The sequence below is a fragment of the Elephas maximus genome, chromosome 5, assembly GCF_024166365.1.
Source record: "Elephas maximus indicus isolate mEleMax1 chromosome 5, mEleMax1 primary haplotype, whole genome shotgun sequence".
NCBI lineage: Eukaryota > Metazoa > Chordata > Mammalia > Proboscidea > Elephantidae > Elephas > Elephas maximus.
Window position 1 is genome coordinate 41,449,982 of NC_064823.1, and position 22,052 is coordinate 41,472,033.

Sequence of the window (22,052 nt, forward strand, 5' to 3'; positions counted from 1 at the left end):
ACCAAGTTAGATTTTATTTCTCCTCTCCCAAATAATACTATATATTAATATTTATAGGAGACAGATCCCTTATATTTACTTTGCTATTTATTTACTTATGTATCCCTTATACTTATTTTAATGTATTAGAAATGGTGCCTTAACACATTATTTTTCCCAGTCTGAAGTTGGTTATTTTTTGAAGGAAACAATCCAGAAGAGTTCAAGAAGAGACCACTTTCTCACCCAACCTTAAATAGTTGTGCATTGAAGTGTGTTACAAAATAAGCAACCACTCAAGAAGGAGCTAAGAGAAATTCCAGTCCTGATTGCAACACAGTTTGAGGTCTTTTGACAGGTGACAACATGCGCTGCCTCAAGAAAAACTACATCGCTGGGCTGCTAACGGATTAGAGGTTTGAAGCCATTTACAGGCGCTTGGGACTGAAAGGCCCGATGGTTTACTTCCGAAAAATGAGCCACTGAAAATCCTTTGGAGCACATTTCTATTCTGACACACACATGGGGCCGCCATGAATTGGAATGGATCCCACGGCAACTGGTTGGTTTTTATGAAAGCCAGACTTGAAAATCCAGGAGCTGCTTTGCTGCAAATACCCCATGAAAACAAAGAACACTTATTTAAAGTAAATTATTACAAGTCTTTTACAGTAACTTGCACTAGGGAAAGGACTACAGTGAAACAGAAAGGCACACAAACGCCCTCTGCATTTAAGGGAGTAGGGAAGAAAAAACGTTAGGGACTACTGGGGACTGATGAGCCCTAGCTCACCACCAAAAACCAATCAAGTTGCCTTCAGTGGATTCCAACTCACACGACCCTGTAGGACTGAGTAGAACTGCCCCATAAGGATTTCCAAGGCTGTATCAGGAAGCCGATTTTCACATTGGAGGATTCGAACCGGCAACTTATAGGTTAGCAGACGTACGCTTTAACCACTGCGCCACCGGGGATCCCAGCTGACGGCAGGGTGACGTGAAATTGCCTCGGGCTTCCTGCACCCGGGCCAGCGTTTGTCCTCTGGGTGGCAACTCGCCTTTCCCGAGGGCCGGGCTCATCGCCACAGGCGGAGGCGCACGAGATGGCGTCCCCTCTCCCGCTCCCTCGGGCTCTCAGGCTGGGCGAGCTCCGGAGAGGGGAGGGGAGTTGTAACTCGGCCGAAAGCAGCGCGGGGCGGCCAGGCCCCCGGGCAGCGCAGAGCCACGGTAACCCGCCCGAGGCGGACGGCCGCGAGCGGGCGGTGGGAGAGGACCGAGGGCGCGGGGGGCGGAGACGGCGGAGGAAGGGGCGGGGGCTGCGCGCCCCTGGTTTCAGGAAGCCGAGTGGGTTCGGGCGGCCGCCCTCGCACTCTGCCGCGATGAGCTCGCCGAGGGCTCGGCCTGCAGGTAGGCGGGGGCGCTGCGCGCGGGCCTGGGGGCGGCGGGCCGGGGGCGCGGGGCTGGGGCTTCTCCGGCTTCGCTGGACGGGAGCGAGAAGTTGCGGGTCTTGGAGGGAAGCTTTCAGGTCCACTGGGCCTGGGAGGCTGGGGGTGGGTAGTAGCTTAGCTTTTTGGTCCAGAAAAACAAGTCGGGAGCCCGGTCGCCGTCTCCTAGCCGTCCGGGTAGCCCGGGTACCGGCGCCCAGTGACCGTCCCTGGGCCGTGCACCTGCACCTTTGTCCTCGGGCGGGGATCTTTTTCCAGGCTTCCGGGCCATTTAAACTTTTAAAACCCGGCCCTGCCCGTCCTTGTGTCCCCCGAGGGCGGTCATATAAAAAGCTGGCTTTTGGAGGTTATGGCTTGTTTTGTATTCGCACTTTTAAGTGGAAAGAAGTGGTTGTCTAGTGCTGCTGGCGGCATAAATAGCCTGACCGAGTACCCGGAAAGAGGCTCCTGGGTACCCCCAAACCTAAACTGGAAGCAAAAGCCAGGCTTTAGTGGGTACTGCCGCCTCAATACCATGTCCTGCATCCAAGAAACCTGTAAATATTTGTCGATTTGAGTTAAAACTTTTCTCTACAAAATAGTCAACTGCTAAATGCTTGTTTTCGAACGCTCTTCCCATCACTTGTTAATTATTTTACTGGTAAGGTTTAGAAAACTCAAGTGAAAAAGGGTTGAAACGCTAATAGCGGACTATTAGCTGCCGATTGCGACCCGTGTGTAGGTTCTCTATGAGTCGTAGTTGACTCAACGGCAACGGGTGTTTTGGTTTGGTGTGCAGAGTAGAACTACTCCCTAGGGCTTTGAAGGCTGTGACTTTGCAGGAGCGAATCGCCAGGACTGTCCTCCAAGGTGCCTCTGGTTGGGTTGGAACCGCCAACCTGTTGGGTTAGCAACCATTTCCGTCACCCAAGGACTTCTGCCTTTATTTTAGATGTTTATTCTTTGCTGTGCAAAACAAGCCTTGCCCCAGAGGCAAGTTGTGGAAGTCACGGTGGTGGTAGGAGAGTGGCCTTGCCCTGGAGAGACAGTGCAGGAATCAGGGGCCGTTTCCGACTTTGGAACAACTGGTAAGGGGTGGGGAGCCAGGGCAGTTGTCAGGGATGCCTGGCCTTTTGTTATTCACCTCTGTCACCATTCTTTTCATCTTATTCTTTTCCTTTACTGTCCTGCTCCTTCCTTGTTCTCCCCTCCCCCTCTCCAGTATATGTGCTAGGCTGGAAACCCTGGTGGCATAGTGGTTAAGGTTTTGGCTGCTAACCAAAAGGTCGGCAGTTCAAATCCACCAGGCGCTCCTTGGAAAACCTGTGGGGCAGTTCTACTCTGTCTTCTAGGGTTGCTATGAGTCAGAATCAACTCCACGACTATGGGTTTGGTTTTTTTGGTTTTGACCTGGCTTACTGTATGCAGTTACTAAAAAGGGAATAAGGAGCCCTGGTGGTGCAAATGGTTAAGTGCTCCACTTCTAACCGAAAGGTTGGTGGCTCAAACACACCAAGAGGCACCACAGGAGAAAGATCTTGCAATCTGCTTCCCTAAAGATTGTTGTTAGGTGCCATTAAGTTGGTTGCAACTCATAGTGACCCTGTGTATGACAGATCGAAACATTGTCTAGTCCTGTGATACCCTCACAATAGTAGGAATATTCAAGCCCATTGTTGCAGCCACTGTGTCAGTCCATCTTGTTGAGGGTCTTCCTTTTTTTCTCTGACCCTCGACTTTACCAAGCATGATGTCCTTCCCAGGCATTGATCTTTCCTGATAACATGTCCAAAGTAAGCCATCCTTGCTTCTGAGGAGTATTCTGGCTGTACTTTGTCCAAGACAGATTTGTTCATTCTTCTGACCCAACCAAAAACCAAACTCGTTGCTATCGAGTTGATTCCAACTCATAGTGACCCTATAGGACAGAGTAGAACTGCCCCATAGAGTTTCCAAGGAGCGTCTGATGGGTTTGAACTGCTGACCCTTTGGTTAGCAGCCATAGCTCTTAACCACTACGCGACCAGGGTTTCCATTCTTGTGACAGTCCATAGTATATTCAGTATTCTTCACTAACAAAATAATTCAAATGCATCAGTTCTTCTTCAGTCTTCCTTTTTCATTGTCCAGCTTTTGCTTGCACTTGAGGCTATTAAAAAGACCATAGCTTGGGTCAGGCACACCTTAGTTATCAAAGTGACATCTTTGCTTTTTAAAAAGAACTTTAAAGAGATCTTTGGGAGGCACACCTTAGACTCTAAAATCTACATGATACTGCAAAAATTCAACTACAAAAACATAAATAACCCTATTAAAAAATGGGCAAAAGATATGGATAGATATCTAAGTCAATTGGCATAATAAAATCTATTAAGAAAACATTCTGCATCCCACTTTGAAGAGTGGCGTCTGGGGTCTTAAGTGCTAGCAAGCAGCCATCTAAGATGCATCAATTGGTCTCAACCCACCTGGATCAAATGAGAATGAAGAACACCAAGGACACAAGGTAATTACGAGTTCAAGAGACAGAAAGGGCCACATGAGCCAGAGACTACATCATCCTGAGACCAGAAGAACTAGATGGTGCCCGGCTACAACCGATGACTGCCCTGACAGGGAACACAACAGAGAACCCCTGAGGGATCAGGAGAGCAGTGGGATGCAGACCCCAAATTCTCATAAAAAGACCAGACTTAATGGTCTGACTGAGACTGGAAGGACCCTGGTGATCACGGCCCCCAGACCTTCTGTTGGCTTAGGACAGGAACTATTCCCGAAGCCAACTCTTCACACATAGATTGGGCTGAACAATGGGTTGAAGAGGGATGCTGGTGAGGAGTGAGCTTCTTGGATCAGGTGGACACTTGAGACTATGTTGGCATCTCCTGCCTGGAGGGGAGATGAGAGGGTAGAGGGGGTTAGAAGCTGGCGAAATAGACACGAAAAGAGAGAGTGGAGGGAGAGAGCAGGCTGTCTCGTTAGGGGGAGAGTACTTAGGAGTATGTAGCAAGGTGTATATAAGTTTTTATGTGAGAGACTGACTTGATTTGTAAACTTTCACTTAAAGCACAATCAAAATTATATAAAAAAAAGATCTTTTGCAGCAGATTTGCCTGATGTAATACGTCATTTGGTTTTCTTGACTGCTGCTTCCACAGGCATTGATTGTTGATCCAAGTAAAATGATATCCTTGACAACTTCAATATTTTCTTTATTTATCATGGCGTTGCTTATTGATCCAATTGCGAGAATTTTTGTTTTCTTCATGTTGCATAAAGATTACAGCCAAGAAAACCCTGTGGAGCAGTTCTACTCTGTCATATGGGGTCGATATGAGTCAGAATTGACTCAATGGCACCCAGTAACGAACTGGGAATATGGGTAGATTTTTATAGACATGGCAGTGACTGAAGACGACAGTAGATACCGAAGAAGTTAGAAGAAAAGAACACGTAGTTTAGAAAAATAACTGGATTCTCTTTCTCTTGTGAGAGTGGATATAGCATGGTGACTGTGAGTGCAAAGAGACTTTGGAATCTACAAACACAGTCCCAACTCCACTGCTCTGACCTTGGACCAGCCAGGCCCACCTTCTCCATCCCTGCCTCTTGGGGTGTGGAGCTGAGTGAATGAGATAAGATAACTAAAGTGCCAAACCATCAAAGGCTGGTAACTGGTAGGATTATCTGTTGTGTACTGTGGAGTCGATACCAACTCATAGCAACCCTATGTGATAGTAGAAGTTCTCCATAGGGTATTCTTGGCTGTACGGGGAGCACTGGTTGTGTGGTGGTTAAGCACTCAGATGCTAACTGAAAGGTCGGCAGTTCAAACCCCCCAGCTGCTTCATGAGATAAAGATGTGACTGTCTGCTTTTGTAAAGATTTACAGGTTTGGAAACCCTGTGAGACAGTTCTACTCTGTCTATAGGGTCACTGTGCGTCAGAATCGACTCGATGGCAGTGGTTTTTGGGTGGAAATCTTTACAAAAGCAGATGACCAGGTATTTTTTCTGAGGAGCTGCTGAGTGAATTCAAATCTCCAACCTTTGGGTAAGCAGCACTTAACTCTTGTGTCACCAGGGCTTCTTAGATTATCTATAGAGATTATCAGAAACTGGTTTACAGAACAAAGAGGTAGTGGTTGCATCATGGTAGAGAGGAAAAAAGGTTATATCAGAGGTAAGAGGCCAAGAATCGGGTTTAATGATGGACAGCATTTTTTATAAACAGATTGCAGATGAATGGGAATTTACAAATCTCTTATGTAGAGTATCATCGTAAAAACGGCATGGTGGAGGTGTCTGACCTCCTCTAACATCACAGTGGAGAAGCAGAATCAAGATCAACACTCAAGGCTGATTCCTATGAAGTGGAGGTCAGATATACCTCCTCCTGGCCTTTGTAGCACAGTGGTTAAGCATTTGGCTGCTAACCAGAAGGTCAGCCGTTCAAATCCACCAGCTGCTCCTTGGAAGCTCTGTGAGGCAGCTCTACTCTCTCCTGTAGGGTCGCTGTGAGTCGGAGTCAACTCAATGGCAACGGGTTTAGTTTCATTGAGTTTTCCAACCTTTTTATTAATTCTGATACCAGCTGTCCCTCCCACGGCACTCTCTACTTCTCTGCTGGGTTCGATAATTAGTTGCAATGGCCACATAGAACTCACAGACCTTACTCATGATTATGGGGTTTTATAGGGAAGTAATGGGTTACTCTGGGAAACCCTGGTGGCGTACTGGTTAAGTGCTATGGCTGCTAACCAAAGGGTTGGCAGTTCGAATATGCCAGGTGCTCCTTGGAAACTATGGTGCAGTTCTACTCTGTCCTATAGCATCGCTGTAAGTCGGAATCGACTTGACGGCACTGGGTTTGGTTTTTTTTTGGTTAATGGGTTACAATTCAAGATCAGGAAATACTCAGGATACAGTTCTTCAGTCAGGACAGCCTTTTCTCAGCCACGCTCACAGGCAGGCCTCTCTTTGGCGTCAGCCCAGTCTCTGTCCTGCTTGAACAAGTGTTACAAAGCTCTTTACCTCCACTGATAAGTGCCGAGAGGCACCCCACTCTGCCAATAAGCATTGGCCCGAAGGCTGTCAGCTCTCTCGCTCCCTGGGTCAGCAATCCTAGCTTCACCGAGTGCCTAGAGGCACTCCAGTCCACCAGCAAGCCCCCTGTCTGAAGGCACTCAGCTCTCTTGCTCCATGGGTCAGGTAGCCTACTGCTCTGTCTCCTGCTGGTCTCCTGGTTCTGCTGTTTCTGCTCCTGCCATTTCTGTGCCACTGGTTCTTGCCATCTCTCGCTGTCTCTGGTGTTCACCACTCCCTCTCTCTGTCTCCTAGGTCCAAAGGATGTGCTCCACTCCCATCTCTTGTCCTTGGTGGTGGTAAGGTCCCCCCCTTTTCTTCCTCTGGGATGGCTCATGTTAAGCCTAGCGGGATGACAAAGCTGACCAGTCCCCTCATTAGGGTTCCGTGTACCTTATTTGCATGGTCCCACCCCCACAAGAGTGCCATGTACCTTATTTGCATTATTAGCAAGCTGTCCAGTCCCCTTGGCGGGCCACAAGGACCTTATTTGCATAGCCCCACCCAGTCATTTGGTGGGAATTACAAGACCATGGTGGGAAAGGCCATATAAAAGCATTCCATCCCATTACAATCTTCTACATTAAAATTTCTTTCCTCCACACCAACAAAGCCATTTATGGTTTTAGGCAATTTCTTTGTGTTCCTGCAGTATAATATTTGTTAAAGTGCACCTTTTCTGAATGTTTGTCTGCTCAGTACATACAGTTCAGAGTGGCTGTGATGGCAGTCACAATGTACTGTTTTCTCTGGAATCTGTGGGTGAAGTTTATCAACTCCAGGAAGGTGTTGGAAATTAGGCTCTAACGTCTGTCTCCATGGTTCTCTGTTCCGACTCCACATTTGCTAGAATGGCTGCAGGACCTAGACACGAATTGGTGCTGCAGGATGCAGGATGCACATTTATAGTAGAATTTTAAAACATTAGTGTTGAAAAAAAGAGTCCCCGTATTTTACAGAAAAGGAACTTGAGGACCAGAGAGGTTTGAGTGAAGTGGCCGGAACCAGACCAAGTTTCCAGAGTCCAATTTCTTGCCGTCTCAACAGCATGAAAAATAATAATAAAACATAAAAATAAAAAATCCTCTCTGAGATTGCCGTATTGTATAAATAAAAAACAATGTTATGTTGAGCAACTACCCTAAAACTAGCTGCTAGCCATTGTTAGACATGTAGGACTTGACTAAGCTGAGGGCAATATTTAAGACAACCCAAACTTCTTAAATTACATCTAGCTAAGAAGAATTGTGGCACATGAATAAGCACTCAGCTGCTAACCAAAAGGTCAGCAGAAAAGACCTGGGGATCTGCTCCCATAAAGATTACAGTCTTGGAAACCCTGTGGGGCCGTTCTGCTGTGTCGTGTAGATCACTGTGAGTCGGAATCCACTCACTGGCACACAACAGGAAGAACTGTGAAGCCCTTTTGAGAATATGAAAAACTGGAGCTTTAGAGATGTAATGGAGCATACACCTACAGGGCAGGGCGTTCACCTGCAGGGACTTGTTAGTTTGGTGAGTGGCCATTTGGCACAGCTCCCGCCACGTATACTTTGAGCTGCATCGGCTCAGCAACAGGTAACGGCTCAAAAGCCCAAGGGGGTGAGCTCACTGGTCTGCTGCCACTTTCTCTGCCAAGGAAAAGACTCGGTGATTTTCAGGCTGTGCAGGTGAGGGGATCGTTGGCTTTCAGAATAGATTTAATATGTTTGGAGTTATTCTATTTCTCTGTAGTATAATTGGTTTTAAGGAGCCCTGGTGGTGCAACAGCTAAGTGCTTGGCTGCTAACCAAAACGTCGGCGGTTCAAACCCACCAGCAGCTCCATAGGAAAAAAGACCTGGAGATCTGCTCCCGTAGATTACAGCCTAGGAAACCCTAAGGGGCAGTTCTGCTCTATCTTATAGGGTCCCTATGAGTCAGAATGGCACACAGCAGCAACAACATAATAGGTTTAAAGATAAGGAAGTAATGTTATGAAAAGGAGGTAGATCCAGGTGGGCTTTATGAAATCTGGAGTGAAAAATCCACTTATGTCTGTCTCCTTAGAGCAGAGTGTGGAGTAGGAAGTATAGAGTGACTGTGATCCCCCAGGGCAAGGGTCAGGTCCATCAGCTTTCTCCTGTGTGACACGGTTGCCTCTGCAGGAAACCTCAGGAGAGTGGGGAAGGCGTGTTGCAGAGGCTGAGCTTGGCTCTCCAACTTTGATGTTAGTAAAAATCACCTTGTTAAAAATGCAGATTGTCACCTTCTCCCCCAGGATTCTGATTTAGTCTGGGTTGAGACCCAGGAATCTGCATTTAACACCCATGTCAGGAATTCCGATGCATAAGGTTGAGAAGGAAACCCTGGTGGCGTAGTGGTTAAGAACTATGGCAGCTAACCAAAAGGTCAGCAGTTTGAATCCACCAGGTGCTCCTTGGAAACTCTATGGGGCAGTTTTACTCTGTCCTGTAGGGTTGCTGTAAGTCAGAATTGACTCAGTGGTGATGGGTTTGGTTTTTTTTTTTTTCTAAGGTTGAGAAGGAGCACTGGTGGCACAGTGGTTAAGGGCTCGGCTGCTCACCAAAAGGTCAGCAGTTTGAATCCACCAGCTGCTCCTTTGAAACCCTGTGGGGCAGTTCTGCTCTATCCTATAGTACCACTATGAGTTGGAATAGACGGCAACAGGTTTGGTTTGTTTTTTGGTTTGGGCAGGGGAACATTGGGAATTCCTCTATCAGGAATTCCTCAGAGGGAACGCTGGGGATTCCTGATAGAGGAATTCCAGGAGTAATAGGTTGAAAGTGACGGGCTAAAAGAAACTCGAGCTGAATTCAACTCTCCACCCTCAATCCCAGGGTGTATTTTTGTCAGGGAGGAGAAGTGAGCGTAGAACTAATGGGTGTCAGTTGGGAGACTTAAGTGAAGAGACGGGAACATGACCCTTTATGCGAGGAGGTGATGGATAGGAATCCACTCTTGAAGGTCAGGCTTCCTTCAGAGGTGTCAACAGAGGAGTGCATCTTGCTATACTGTAGGTATTTCTGTTTTTTAATTACTTTCTCTTTCCCCTCTAAGCTGCTGTTTATTGGTTACAAACAGATTCATGAGTAGATGGGCCTTTATTGTAGAAGATGCCAGACTCATTGTGCTGTCTAGTACAGAAACCACTGGCCACATATGGCTATTCAGTTTAAATTAAATAAAGTCAAAAATTGAGTTCCTCAGTTGCTCTAGCTGCATTTCAGGCCATATTGGGGTAGTGACTGCTGTATCAGGCAGCGCCGATACAGAACAGTGCTGCGCTAGAGAGGAGTTGTTGGTTGCCGTTGGGTCCATTCCAACTCATGGCCACCCCATGTGTGTAGAGTGGAACTGTTCTATAGGGTTTTCAAGGCTGTGACCTTTTGAAAGCAGATCACCAGGTCTGTCTTCAGAGGTGCCTGTGGGTAGATTCCAATCACCAACCTTTGGGTTGAGCACTTAACCATTTGCACCACCCAGGGCCGCCTCTAGAGAGTAGGGAGGGAGTCAGTGGAAGGTTGTCCAGAGGGTAGGGAGGGCTGACCTACAGTGGGGAGCTGAGGGCTCTCATCATAGGGTTATAAATGCCCTGGGTCACTCAGGAGATCCCAAATCTGTGTCATCTGCCTTTGCCCCTGCCCCTTTCCTTCCTTCCTCTGCCCGAACTTCTGGGTTGTCATAGAATCCAGCATTCACCACAAACTTCTATTTCAGTATTTCAGTTCTCCTGTATGATGTCTCTTTTTTAGGGAATATTTGCCCCCCCCCCCAAAAAAAAAGTTCTCTGCATAACAGCAATTTCATATTTCATTCAAGTCCATAATCATAGGACTTTGTTATCAAAGCACGTTTTGCAGTTAATGAGGTGATGTAATGTTTTCTCTTGTAAGAATTTTTGTTATTTTGGAGATAAGAGCTGCAGGTGTGAAAGACTTGAGCTATTAATTTATAGTTTTTGCGTTACATTAACAAGCAGTTTCCCTTCAATTCCCCTTCCACCCTCTCTTTATGTACTGTGACTTTTAAACTAACCAAAACAGAAGGCTTAGAGTTTAGGAGTTGAAGGGGAGGGTTAGGAGTTCCACAGTGTTTTTACTCCCATAAATCAGAAAGGAAATGAATTAACAAAACTCCATTTTATTTTATTTTTTCAATAGGTGAGGAACAAAACGTGACAGAAACAGATGCCTTTTATAGAAGGTAAACATGCCTTTTCTAATTAAGGTCTCTCCTTGGTGGTAACAACAGAGGGTCACGATCATGATCAGCCTGTGGAGATCAAAGCAAGAATGGAACCTGGGTGCTAGAAGGTGGAACTGAGAATGTCAGGTTTTAGCATTTTGGGGGTTAACTGGTAGATACGCAGGTTAGTTGCTGTCCTTGGTTGTCCCAGGACCTGGACTGATGATCAGATTATTTCATGATTGTTATGGCATGGGCCTCAGAGCTGGGGGCAGGGGTGCTGAGCACGGCAGCTGTTTACCAGCAGGTACGGAAGTGTCTGAGGAGCGCCCCACCAGTACTGCTCGGTGACTTTGCCAGTGGACTGTCAGCCTGGCGAAGGAGCGGGAGGCAGCAGACCTCTGTATACTTTGGCCTTGGGCTCAGAGGACGTCATTATTTATCACAACTTGACGTGATCGCATTTTAAACTTTTCATTGACAGTGAAACGTTTGATCCGGCAGAAAAGTACAAAATGGACCACGGGAAGAGAGGAGTTGCTTTAATCTTCAATCACGAGAGGTTCTTCTGGCACTTGACACTGCCAGAAAGGCGTGGCACCTGTGCAGACAGAGACAATCTTAAACGCAGGTAGTTTTGTCTACACATCAGGAGGATGAGACTTTAAGGTGATAACAGAATTGCTTATGAAAACTTGTCAGCGTGGATGGGCCTCATGTGAGCAGCAGGCTTCCCTTAGGAGCTTGCCTGAGTTCTTCCGTCTCCTGCCTTGCTGTTAACACTATTAACTATCACGTTGTTACTAACGTGTTTGTATAGTAGACGGCAATATTCTAAATAAAATCAGCTTATTGTTTTGATTAAATCCTTTTCCCACTCTGGGTGATTAAGGCAAGCCATCATTATCATGATATTTGATTTTTGTTTCTTTTCCCCAAAGTAAATTTATACGTCATAAAGATGTGTTTTGATTCCTCAAAAGTTAGGGGTATTTAACAAGTTTAAGAGCCCGTAAATTAATATTCAATTTAATATGTCACCAGGCTTTTAGACCTAGGATTTGAAGTGAAATGCTTTAACGATCTTAAAGCAGAAGAACTGCTGCTTCAAATTCATGAGGGTATGTAGTTTTCCTACCAAGTTCATCTTCCCCCAACAGGAATGAGTGTTTTAATTGTCCTCTCTATAACGACAGAGCCGTGTGTTCCAAGAGAGTCACGTTATCCGTTAATTTAGCGCGGACTACAGTTTTGCTTGTGCCTGTCTGTGTACACGTTACCTGCCAGATTTAGAGACCCCTGCAGAGCATTATGCCTCCAAAGTTTATATTTAACCTAGTGGTACAGTCTGTTACTCTAGAAATGACTGAAATGACCTTTTTATTTAGCATTAAATGTCTAAAATGCAAATCCCACAGATGCTGGGCAGTCAGTAGGCTCATTTTATCATTTTATTTTTTACCTGACTCCTCCATAACCCAGTTTTCACTGGGTCAAAATGGTAATGATTTTTATAGATTACCTGTTTTAATTTTCACAGCATTACTGTGCAGTAGATGTTTTAATTACAACTTAGGTTTATCTTAATAGTCATTGCAGTGCCATGGATTTTCAAGTCACATGTCAATAGGCTATCATGTTATCTGCATACTTATGTTATACTTTCTTCAGTGTTGTTTTTATCTGTGAATCATTTTCAATTTGACTGGCTGCTTTCCAGGTTTTTCCTACTTTGCTCATAAGCTTTGGATTACACCTGTCTCACGTGTCAGTAACTCTTTCGGAAGCTTTTAGTGCTGTAGACACACAGTGAAGGTACAGCATTCATGAGAGGCACAACAACACATAGGGAGTTGCTGAGGGCTAGTTTCTGGCACTTTGAAGTCTGCATGCTAAGAAGCTCTGTGCTGATCCAAAGAAACTTTTAATTTATTGCCAGAGTGACCGAGATTAGTAAGGGGTTCCCAACAACAATCCCTTTATGTTTTCCACATCATTACTCCATGTGCTATACAGATGGTTAACACACGTGGCTGCTAACTAAAAGGTAAAAGGTTCGAGGCCACCCAGAGGTGCCTTGAAAGAAAGGGCTGGCAATCTAATTCTGAAAAATCAACCATTAAAAAAGCCTGTGGTGCACGGTTCTATTCTGACAAACGTGGGGGCATCGTGAGTCGGAGGCGACTCCGTGGCAGCTGGTACTGGTTTACTCTGTGATTTAGACGTGCTGAGGAAATTTGACTCAACGCTATCTTTGAACTTTAATAATTGGATTTTTAAAAATCAGATACAGCATGGTATAAATTATTCTATTTGAAGACTAAACTAAGTAGTGTTTCAGTACAGGTATTTTATACTTACTATAAAAATAACAAATTTTCCCCCACCCTCAATGATATCTAGGCATCTTTATTCTAACTTTAGTAAATTGAATTTTTATATATAGCTGTTAACAAGCATCTTATTTTCATTTCTGTATGAACTTTTGGGGACCTTTATAGTGTCAACCTCTAGCCATACAGATGCCGATTGCTTTTTATGTGTATTCCTGAGTCACGGCGAGGGCAATCACATTTATGCATACGACGCCAAAATTGAAATTCAGACATTGACTGGCTTGTTCAAAGGAGATAAATGTCAGAGCTTGGTTGGAAAACCCAAGATATTTATCATCCAGGTAAGGCCGGTTATGTTATCATCTTACTGAGTCCATACATGTGATTATAAATGACTAAAGCCAATTTTGAAATTACCTGTTATGGATTGAATTGTGTCCCCCAAAAATGTGTGTCAAACTTGCCTAGGCCATGATTCCCAGTATTGTGTGATTGTCCACCATTCTGTGATCTAATGTGATTTTCCTATGTGTTGTAAATCCTACCTCTACGATGTTAATGACGTCAGATTAGAGGCAGTTATGTTAATGAGGCAGGACTCAATCTACAAGATTAGGTTGTGTTTTGAGTCTCTCTTTTTTGAGATATTATATAAAAGAGAATCAAGCAGAGACAGGCGAACCTCATGCCACCAAGAATGAAGACTCAGGAGAGGAGCATGTCCTTTTGATCAGAGATCCCTGTGCCGAGAAGCTCCTGGATCAGGGGCAGACTGATGACAGGGACCTTCCCCAGAGCTGAGAGAGAGAGAAAGCCTTCCCCTGGAGCTGGCACCCTGAATTTGGACCTTTAGCCTCCTAAACTGTGAGAAAATAAGTTTCTCTGTTAAAGCCATCCACTTGTGGTACTTCTGTTATAGCAGCACTAGATGACTAAGACCGTACCTCTCTCCAGTAATTGAGAAGGGCCTGTTTGAACGCTGGCTGGTCAGAGTTGCACTTTGAGCTGTCAGGTGTAATTCTTTCTTAACACTCTCAGTATCTTTATCACAACAAACCAGTACTTGGGCTGACACTTGAAGTGACTCACAGAATAACCCATATGTTCATCCCTGGCCTAGCCAGGTATCAGGTAGAGCCACCTGAGAAGGTATCTGCTGATTGAAGAGTGCCACACAAAGCTACCTGTTCAGATTAAGATTGGTTCCTTGGGCGCTGGAGAGAGTGTAAACCAGCGGGAAGAGTGTAAGAATAAAGAGCTGTCATCCTAGCTTTGCCTCCTCCCTTTCACATTTTCCCTTAAACCAGGATGCTAGTTTCTCCCTGTCAAAGTGGTTATTAGGGATTTGTTTTTTGTTTTGTTTTGTTTTTTTTGGCCTGAAAGTAATATTACTTGGCAGATCAATAAGGATGTTGGGCAAAAAAAAAAAGGGCAAATTCCTGATGTCCCATTGTTGCAGTTCTGTATTTCCGTGAGGGCGTGTCATCTATTACTAAGGTCAGGAAATTATGTGGTATCACATTTCACATCCTGCTATGAGGGAAGGGCTGTTAGAAGAAGAGTTAAGAGTGATACTCTCTGGTTTGGACAGTTGCACTGGGGTGTCTGTGGGACATGCACATGGAGTTACAGGTCTAGAAACTAAGATAGGCAGCCTGGGCTGGAGAAGTAAATTTGAGAGTAATGAGGAGATGGAGGATAGCCTGAATAATGGTATAAAACCAGTGAAAATGAGCAGAGGAGGAGAGGTGTTAAGGAGGATGGCTCAGAAGAACACGGACAGATGATTATTTTATGAAAAAGGGAATGGCCAACACTCAACCATAACATAATTGGAAATAACTAATGAGCTGCTATGGGAAGATAGCCAAAAAGGAGGGAAATGTTCTGGTAAGTTACTTTCTCTCTATGCCTCAGATTCCTCATCTGTGAAATGGGGATAATAATAGCACCTACCTCATGGGGTTGTTGTCAGGGTAAAATGATCTGATAATAAAGAATGAGAAACACTTAGAACAGTGCCTGGCATATGGTAAGCCCTCCCTATTAAGCCCCACTCTTATCCTGATTGCAGTGGATTTGGCATGCGATTTCATCAAGTTACAGGGAATCTGGAAAATGAGGGCAGAAAATGAACCTTATAATACCATGTAAGATTAAAAACTCCTTGTAAAAATGGGATATTAGGGATCTAATATAATAAAATTGATGATTTTGAAATCACTCGGGACTTCATTTCTTTCAAAAAAGCTTATAATTCTCTAACCATTTCAGAATTGATTGACGCATTTATAGTAACTACAGTGAAATCTTGTTAGGTCACTTAAGAGTAAAAAGCAGTGTTCGCCTCTGTGTGAATCAGTATTGATAGGAATTTGAGGCCTCACTTAAAGTAGGAGCCAGCATGAGAAAGGCACATTAATAGATGTCTTCTCGGGTCAGGCTGTGTCATGTGGGCCTTAACAGTTACGACTGCAGTCAAGCAAACAAAACTCAATCTAATACCACCCAATTAAATAGAAACTCTTAGTTAAACAGTGTAGCTTTCAAAAGACAGGGCAACTCTTCGAGCTGTGGGTGAGGTTAATCCATAACAAAATTAAAACCACTGAGGCTTTCTGTTTGACAGTGTACCTTTCAGTCAATAGAATTTGCCATGTAGTTGGGATGCCTTTGTTTTTTTTTTTAACATTAAAAGAAAACACAAGTAGGGAAGCAACTTGGTCAGCTTTTGTTGTTAGCTGCTGCGTTGGCCCCTGACTTGTGACAGCCCCATGCACAATGGAACAAAATGCTGCCCAGTCCTGCACTGTCCCCATGATTGGTTGCAGATCAGACTGTTGTGATTCATCGAGTTTTCTCTGACTTACCTGCAGATGTAGATTGCCAGGCCTTTCTTCCTAATCTAGAAGTCTTAGTCTGGAAGCTCTCCTGGAACGTGTTCAGCAGCATAACAACATGCAAGCTTCCACTGACAGGTGGTGGCTGTGCCTGAGGTGCCCTGGCTGGGAATCCAACCCTGGTCTCCTGCCTGGAAGGCAAGAATTCTACCACTGAACCACCACTGCACTCTTGTCGTCTTTAGCCCTCTCTAAACTTGAATGGCCATCACCCATCTGTCTGTTTGTCATAGTATAGTGGCTTGCATGTTGGCTATGATGTTGGAGGCTATGCCAACCAGATTTCAAATACCAGCAGGGTTACCTGTGGTAGATAGGTTTCAGTGGAGCTTCTAGACTAAGGCTAGGAAGAAGAGTGTGGCGATCTACTTCCAAAAACTAGCCACTGAAAACCCTATGGATCACAACACAGTACTGTCTGATACAGAGCTGGAAAATGAGCCACCTACGTTGGAAGGCATTCAAAATATACACTGGCCACGACAGTGGACGCAGTCATACCAGTGATCGTGAAGATGGTGCAGGACCAAGCAACGTTTCATTCTGTTGTACATGGGGTTGCCATGACTTGGAGATGACTTGACACCAGCTAACAACAAACTCAAACGTATTGTGTTTGAAGTGCCTTCTGTTGGTATGAAGGTTTAAACATTAAGCATTTGGAAGAAAACATTAGGTAAAGGCAGTAGTTTTTTCCACTTCTTGTCCTGCAGGCATGTCGGGGAAACCAACACGATGTGCCAGTCCTTCCTTTGGATGCCGTGGATCATCCGACAGACAAGCCGGATGGCAATGTAACGGAGGTGGATGCGGCCTCCGTTTACACGCTGCCTGCTGGAGCAGACTTCCTCATGTGTTACTCTGTTGCAGAAGGTGTGTTGGTGTGTGATACAAACATAGAGCTGGCTGTCTTGGTTGAGCTTCTCTAAGTTTCACCTTCCTTTGATTTGGGCCAGGTCTTCCTTTTGGGACATGGCGATTTGGTCCTGAAACTCATGGGCTTAGAATGGATTTCTTTGATCCCAAGGCAGAGTGATAAAGTATAAAATGCCTTATAGAAAAATCATTCCTGAGAGCTATGTTACATAAAGCAAAAAGGCTAGTTACATTAAATATTAGCAGCCTGCAATCAATTACTGATGGTGGTAGTGTCACTGTGAAAATATTCATCAAAACCTTTGTTAAAAATATTTTGGTGGTAGTTTCCTTTGTTTTGTTTTTTTAATTTTTATTGTGCTTTAAGTGAAAGTCTACAAATCCAGTCAGTCTTTCGTGCAAAAGCTTATATATACTTCGCTATATACTCCTAATTGCTCTCCCTCAGTGAGACGGCACACTCCTTCCTGCCACTGTCTATTTTTGTGTCTATTCAGCCAGCTTCTGATCCTCTCTGCCCTCTCATGTCCCCTCCAGACAGGAGACGCCAACATAGTCTCATGTGTCTACTTGATCCAAGACGCTCACTCTTCCCCAGTATCATTTTCTAACCCAGCATCCAGTCCAATCCCTGTCTGAAGAGTTGGCTTTGGGAATGGTTCTTGTCTTGGGCTAACAGAAGATCTGGGGACCATGACCACCGGGGTCCTTCTAGTCTCAGTCAGACCATTAAATCTGGTCTTTTTATGAGAATTTGGAGTCTGCATCCCACTGCTCTCCTGCTCCCTTGGGGGTTCTCTGTCGTGGCCAGGCACCATCTAGTTCTTCTGGTCTCAGGCTGATGTGGCCTCTGGTTTATGTGGTCCTTTCTGTCCCTTGGGCTCATAATTACCTTGTGCCTTTGGTGTTCTTCATTCTCCTTTGCTCCAGGTGGATCCAGATGCATCTTAGATGGCCACTTGCTAGCATTTAAGACCTCAGAAGCCACTCTCCAAAGTGGGATGCAGAATGTTTTCTTAATAGATTTTAATCCTTTGCTCTTAAGAGTAAATAATTTTGTTTTACTTCTAATAATCTCTTGCCTGTCAAAATTATCTCCTGGCTACCATCTTGGGAGTTTTTAGGAAATAGGAGAAATTACACAGAATTAACCTAATTTATGTAGAATTTCATAGAATTAACCTCTTTTCTCACATAATAATTGACAGAAAATTTTTAAAACTATGTCATGGATACGTCTTAGCCTTCTTTGGGGAATTTTGAGAATTTATACTTCTGTACATATGAATTATAAAGCTGTTTTTCAATTCCAGTAATTGAAAGCCAGAAAACTTCAGTGTCCTTTTTTGTCCTCCTATGTTTTGTAGGTTACTATTCTCACCGAGAAACTGTGAACGGCTCATGGTACATTCAAGATTTGTGTGAGATGTTGGAAAAATATGGTTCCTCCTTAGAATTCACAGAACTCCTCACGCTGGTGAACAGAAAAGTTTCTCAGCGCCGGGTGGACTTTTGCAAAGACCCAAGTGCAATTGGAAAGAAGCAGGTTCCCTGTTTTGCCTCAATGCTTACTAAAAAGCTCCATTTCTTTCCGAAATCTAAATGACAGGAGCTATTTTCTCTTATGCACCTATGTTCAAATATATTTCCCTTCTTTTTATATAAATAGCTATCACCAGGCTACAGCTTGTGGGTCAGCAATATAAACTATTTTCAGGTTTAATGTCTAACACAGAACTGTTTTGAAATACTTCATATTGGACATTAAGAAAGGGTTTGATATGTAGAAATGAAATCCTCAGGGAATTATTATAAAAATCTACAATATTTGTATTAGTTTATCTTTTTAGCAAACTGCAGGATTACTTATAATATCCATCTGATTTTATCTTGATATCTGGCTGATTTTAACTTGTATTTTGTGACATGTTTTTACGAAAGTTTATTTTGTAATGTTTTAAAAGGTTTTTGACACCCCAGAATTAGATCATTGTTTTCTCTTAATTAATTTGGCATTCATGTTTTATTAAGTTTTTCTAATTCACATTCTTATTCATGTGTGTAATCTATAGTAGACTTATTCTACTTGGCCACGTAAGTAAGCCTTCAAAAACTTATATGGCATTCTAAAGGTGAAATATAAAACAGTTAATTCTTAGTCAACATAAGCTAAACACGTGCCAATTTGCTTCTGTCAATGTCTTCCATGCTAAGTTGCTATACATTTTCCAAAAGTCATCAGCCACACTCACAGATCGTAACAGTGATGGAATAACAGATCTTTCTTTTAAAGCTTATTTCTTATTAATACAATATATAGAACTTGAGTAAGTTTTGTCCACAAACTGCCAAAGGCTGAAGATGGTTAAATGTTTGGGCTTTGAGAACTGAAACTTGTGAGCTGCTAGTTCAAAAGCAGTAGTTGCATATATGGTTTCAGTTGTCATTCAAAAAGAGTACCAACATAGAAGCTTTAAGGTTAGTGACATTCATACCTTGTGGTTACGGCAGGGGCTCACTTGCAGCTAAACAGTGTACCCTCCCTTTAATCCTAACCCCTACCAGTGAAGGCACCACAGGCTTTGCCATTCCCTGAGGCTCTACTTTCTGGCTCTAAGGACTACAAAAACCACTCCTCAGTTCACCATCTGGGCATTTGCCTGGCCCTCTTGGAAACCCTAGTGGCGCAGTGGTTAAATGCTATGGCTGCTAACCAAAAGGTCGGCAGTTTGAATCCACCAGGCACTCCTTGGAAACTGAATGGGCAGTTCGACTCTGTCTTACAGGGTCGCTATGAGTCGGAATCAACTCGAAGGCAACGGGTTTGGTTTTTTTGGGGGGCGGTTCTAGGCAAAGATTATACAATTCTGGCTACTTTTTAAGAGAAACTAGCCGCTGTTACTGAAAAGTTCTTTAAAAACAAAACAAGACAAAAAAACATCATTTGTCCTTGGATGTGATCAGTAGAAGGACTTATTTGAATTTAAATATTCTTGCTCAGATGCAGTAACATTGGTGCTCACATATCTGTGCACCAAAGCACCATTACCCTTTCTCAAAGTCAAATACTGAAAACACTGAAATTGTGGATAACTGATTAATGCCATTAGTGGTAAATTTATAGTCATTTGTGTTCTACAATGGGTTGATGCTTGGAGCCCTGGTGGCACTGCGGTTAAGAGCTCAGCTGCTAACCAAAAGGTCGACAGCTTGAATCTATCAGCCGCTCCTTGGAAAACCTATGGGACAGTTCTCTCTGTCCTATAAGGTTGCTATGAGTTAAAATCGACAGCTATGGGTTTACAGGTAACCCAGTACTTATATCTTCCAGCCTATGTGTGCACAAGCAAATTATTTAACCTCTATGTACCTGTTTCCTCCTTATAAAACTGGGATTAAAAATAGTTTCTTTGTGAAGAATGAAGAAAACTAAACATACAAGGGAAAGGTTAGTCCAGAGGACTAATGGACCACATCTACCACGCCTCCACCAGACTGAGTCCAGTACAACTAGATGGTGCCCAGCTATCACCACTGACTGCTCTAACAGGGATCACAATAGAGGATCCTGGACAGAGCTGGAGAAAAATGTAGAACAAAATTCTAACTTACAAAAAAAAAGACCAGATTTACTGGCCTGACAGAGACTTGGAGAAACCCAGAGAGTATGGCCCCTGGACACCCTTTTAGCTCAGTGAAGTCACTCCCTAGGTTCACCCTTTAGCCAAAGATTAGACAGGTCCGTAAAACAAAATGAGACTAATGGGGCACACCAGCCCAGAGGCAAGGACTAGAAGGCAGGAGGGAACGGGAAAGCTGGTAATAGGGAACCCTAGGTTGAGAAGGGAGAGTGTTGGCATGTCATGGGGTTCTTAACCAGTGTAATAAAATGTGTACTGTTTAATGAGAAGCTAGTTTGTTCTGTAAACCTTCATCTAAAGTACAATTCCAAAAAAAAAAAACTTGTAGGATTAGAGCATTACAGATAATCTATATATAAAGTGCCTAGAGCGGGAGAAGGATGTAGCAGCCTGCTTCCATAGCAGCCCTATAGGACAAAGTAGAGCTGCCCCAGAGGGTTTTCAAGGAGCAGCTGGTGGATTCAAACTGCCGACCTTTTTGTTAGCAGCCATAGCTCTTACGCACTGGGCCACCAAGGCTCCCCATAAAGATTACAGCCTTGGAATCCTATGGGGTAGTTCTACTGTCCTATAGAATCGCTATTAGTTGCAATCAACTCCACAGCAACAGGTTTAAAATGCCTAGAACAGTACCTGACACAAATGATAAATAGTATCTATCTCACACCTACAGGTTTTGTTTGGTTTTAAATATTAAGATAAAAAGTTTCAAATGATTCAAACATTTTATAATAACTTTAGCTATATTTAATAATAAAGAGCTTACTTTCAGCTACTGCATATTAAAAAAGAAATTCTATGACACAATGAATCTAAAGGAGGCCTAAGCATGAAAGTCAATGCCAAGCACACTGACCGTTTTCATTTCCATAGGGGAACAAACCCAGGACAGGCTAATGAGGGCTCTTAGATAAAGAGCCAAACAGCAGCAGCAGCCACTTTGGTTTTGATGGATGCACCCAAGCATTTTCTAACATTCAGCCTCAGCAAGTCATGGAAATTGACAAATCAAAAATCTCAAATCAGAACTTCAAAGAGTACTTATATTTGACAAGAATCTTTTATGAACTAAAAAAACGATTCAAACAGTCAAATTGAAATGAACTTTGAGACTCAAAAACTTCCAGTTTCTCAGTTGCAAAATGGAAAATTCAGTGACATATAAAAATGTAAGATTAATTCTTGTCATTGAGTTCCTCCACTGGCAATTGAAAATAGAGAATATGGCGCAAGCGTTTCAGGGCTTCTTTAGCCTGTCGATGGGAAGAAGAAAAAGTACATGATCAGAGAAATTCTGTAAATTTAATGTCTCCTTAGGGCAATAAAAAATATTAAACTACTGGCAAATACCTAAAATATTTCAGTTCCATAAGGATTCTTTCTTAAAAGGTGAGTTTAAGGTTTCTAGTTCATCCTTATGCTTTTTTTTTTTGGTATCAGTTTATCCCCTTCATAATGGTTTTTCCAGCTCATATTAAAAACAAACAAACAAAAAACAGTGTGACCTATCTGTCTCCCTTTTTCTCTCAACTTTATTACATAAAAAAATACAAGGTGTCATTTTAAATCTTAAATGCCCAGTCCTATAAACTTGCCAGATCATTTTGCAGCCTTCTTGGACTGGA

General features: G+C 43.6%; 2 protein-coding genes across 7 annotated transcripts in view; one reads left to right on the top strand and one right to left on the bottom strand.

Moving 5' to 3' along the window:
- Positions 1-991: 991 nt before the first annotated feature.
- Positions 992-18,698, top strand: CASP6 (caspase 6). Of its 6 annotated transcripts, none has more exons than XM_049885529.1 (9): positions 992-1,206; positions 2,356-2,491; positions 6,743-6,786; positions 10,650-10,692; positions 11,159-11,305; positions 11,719-11,795; positions 13,176-13,351; positions 16,624-16,783; positions 18,154-18,698. In XM_049885529.1, the coding sequence occupies exons 1-9, from the start codon at positions 1,083-1,085 to the stop codon at positions 18,390-18,392; spliced, it is 1,146 nt and encodes a 381-aa protein (XP_049741486.1). In that variant the 5' UTR covers positions 992-1,082; the 3' UTR covers positions 18,393-18,698. The 6 variants fall into 6 exon arrangements, with proteins under 6 accessions (XP_049741486.1, XP_049741491.1, XP_049741490.1 ...); XM_049885531.1 differs by lacking the exon at positions 992-1,206 and adding an exon at positions 1,283-1,386 and having other exon boundaries at positions 18,154-18,624; XM_049885533.1 differs by lacking the exon at positions 6,743-6,786 and having other exon boundaries at positions 1,154-1,206; positions 18,154-18,621.
- Positions 18,699-18,762: 64 nt separating this feature from the next.
- MCUB (mitochondrial calcium uniporter dominant negative subunit beta) overlaps positions 18,763-22,052 on the bottom strand; it is a 129,993-nt gene continuing 126,703 nt past the window's right edge. Inside the window, exon 8 of the mRNA XM_049885536.1 lies at positions 18,763-21,680. Coding sequence (XP_049741493.1) covers positions 21,603-21,680 — 78 coding nt within the window. The 3' untranslated portion in view covers positions 18,763-21,602. The remainder of the gene's footprint in view (positions 21,681-22,052) is intronic.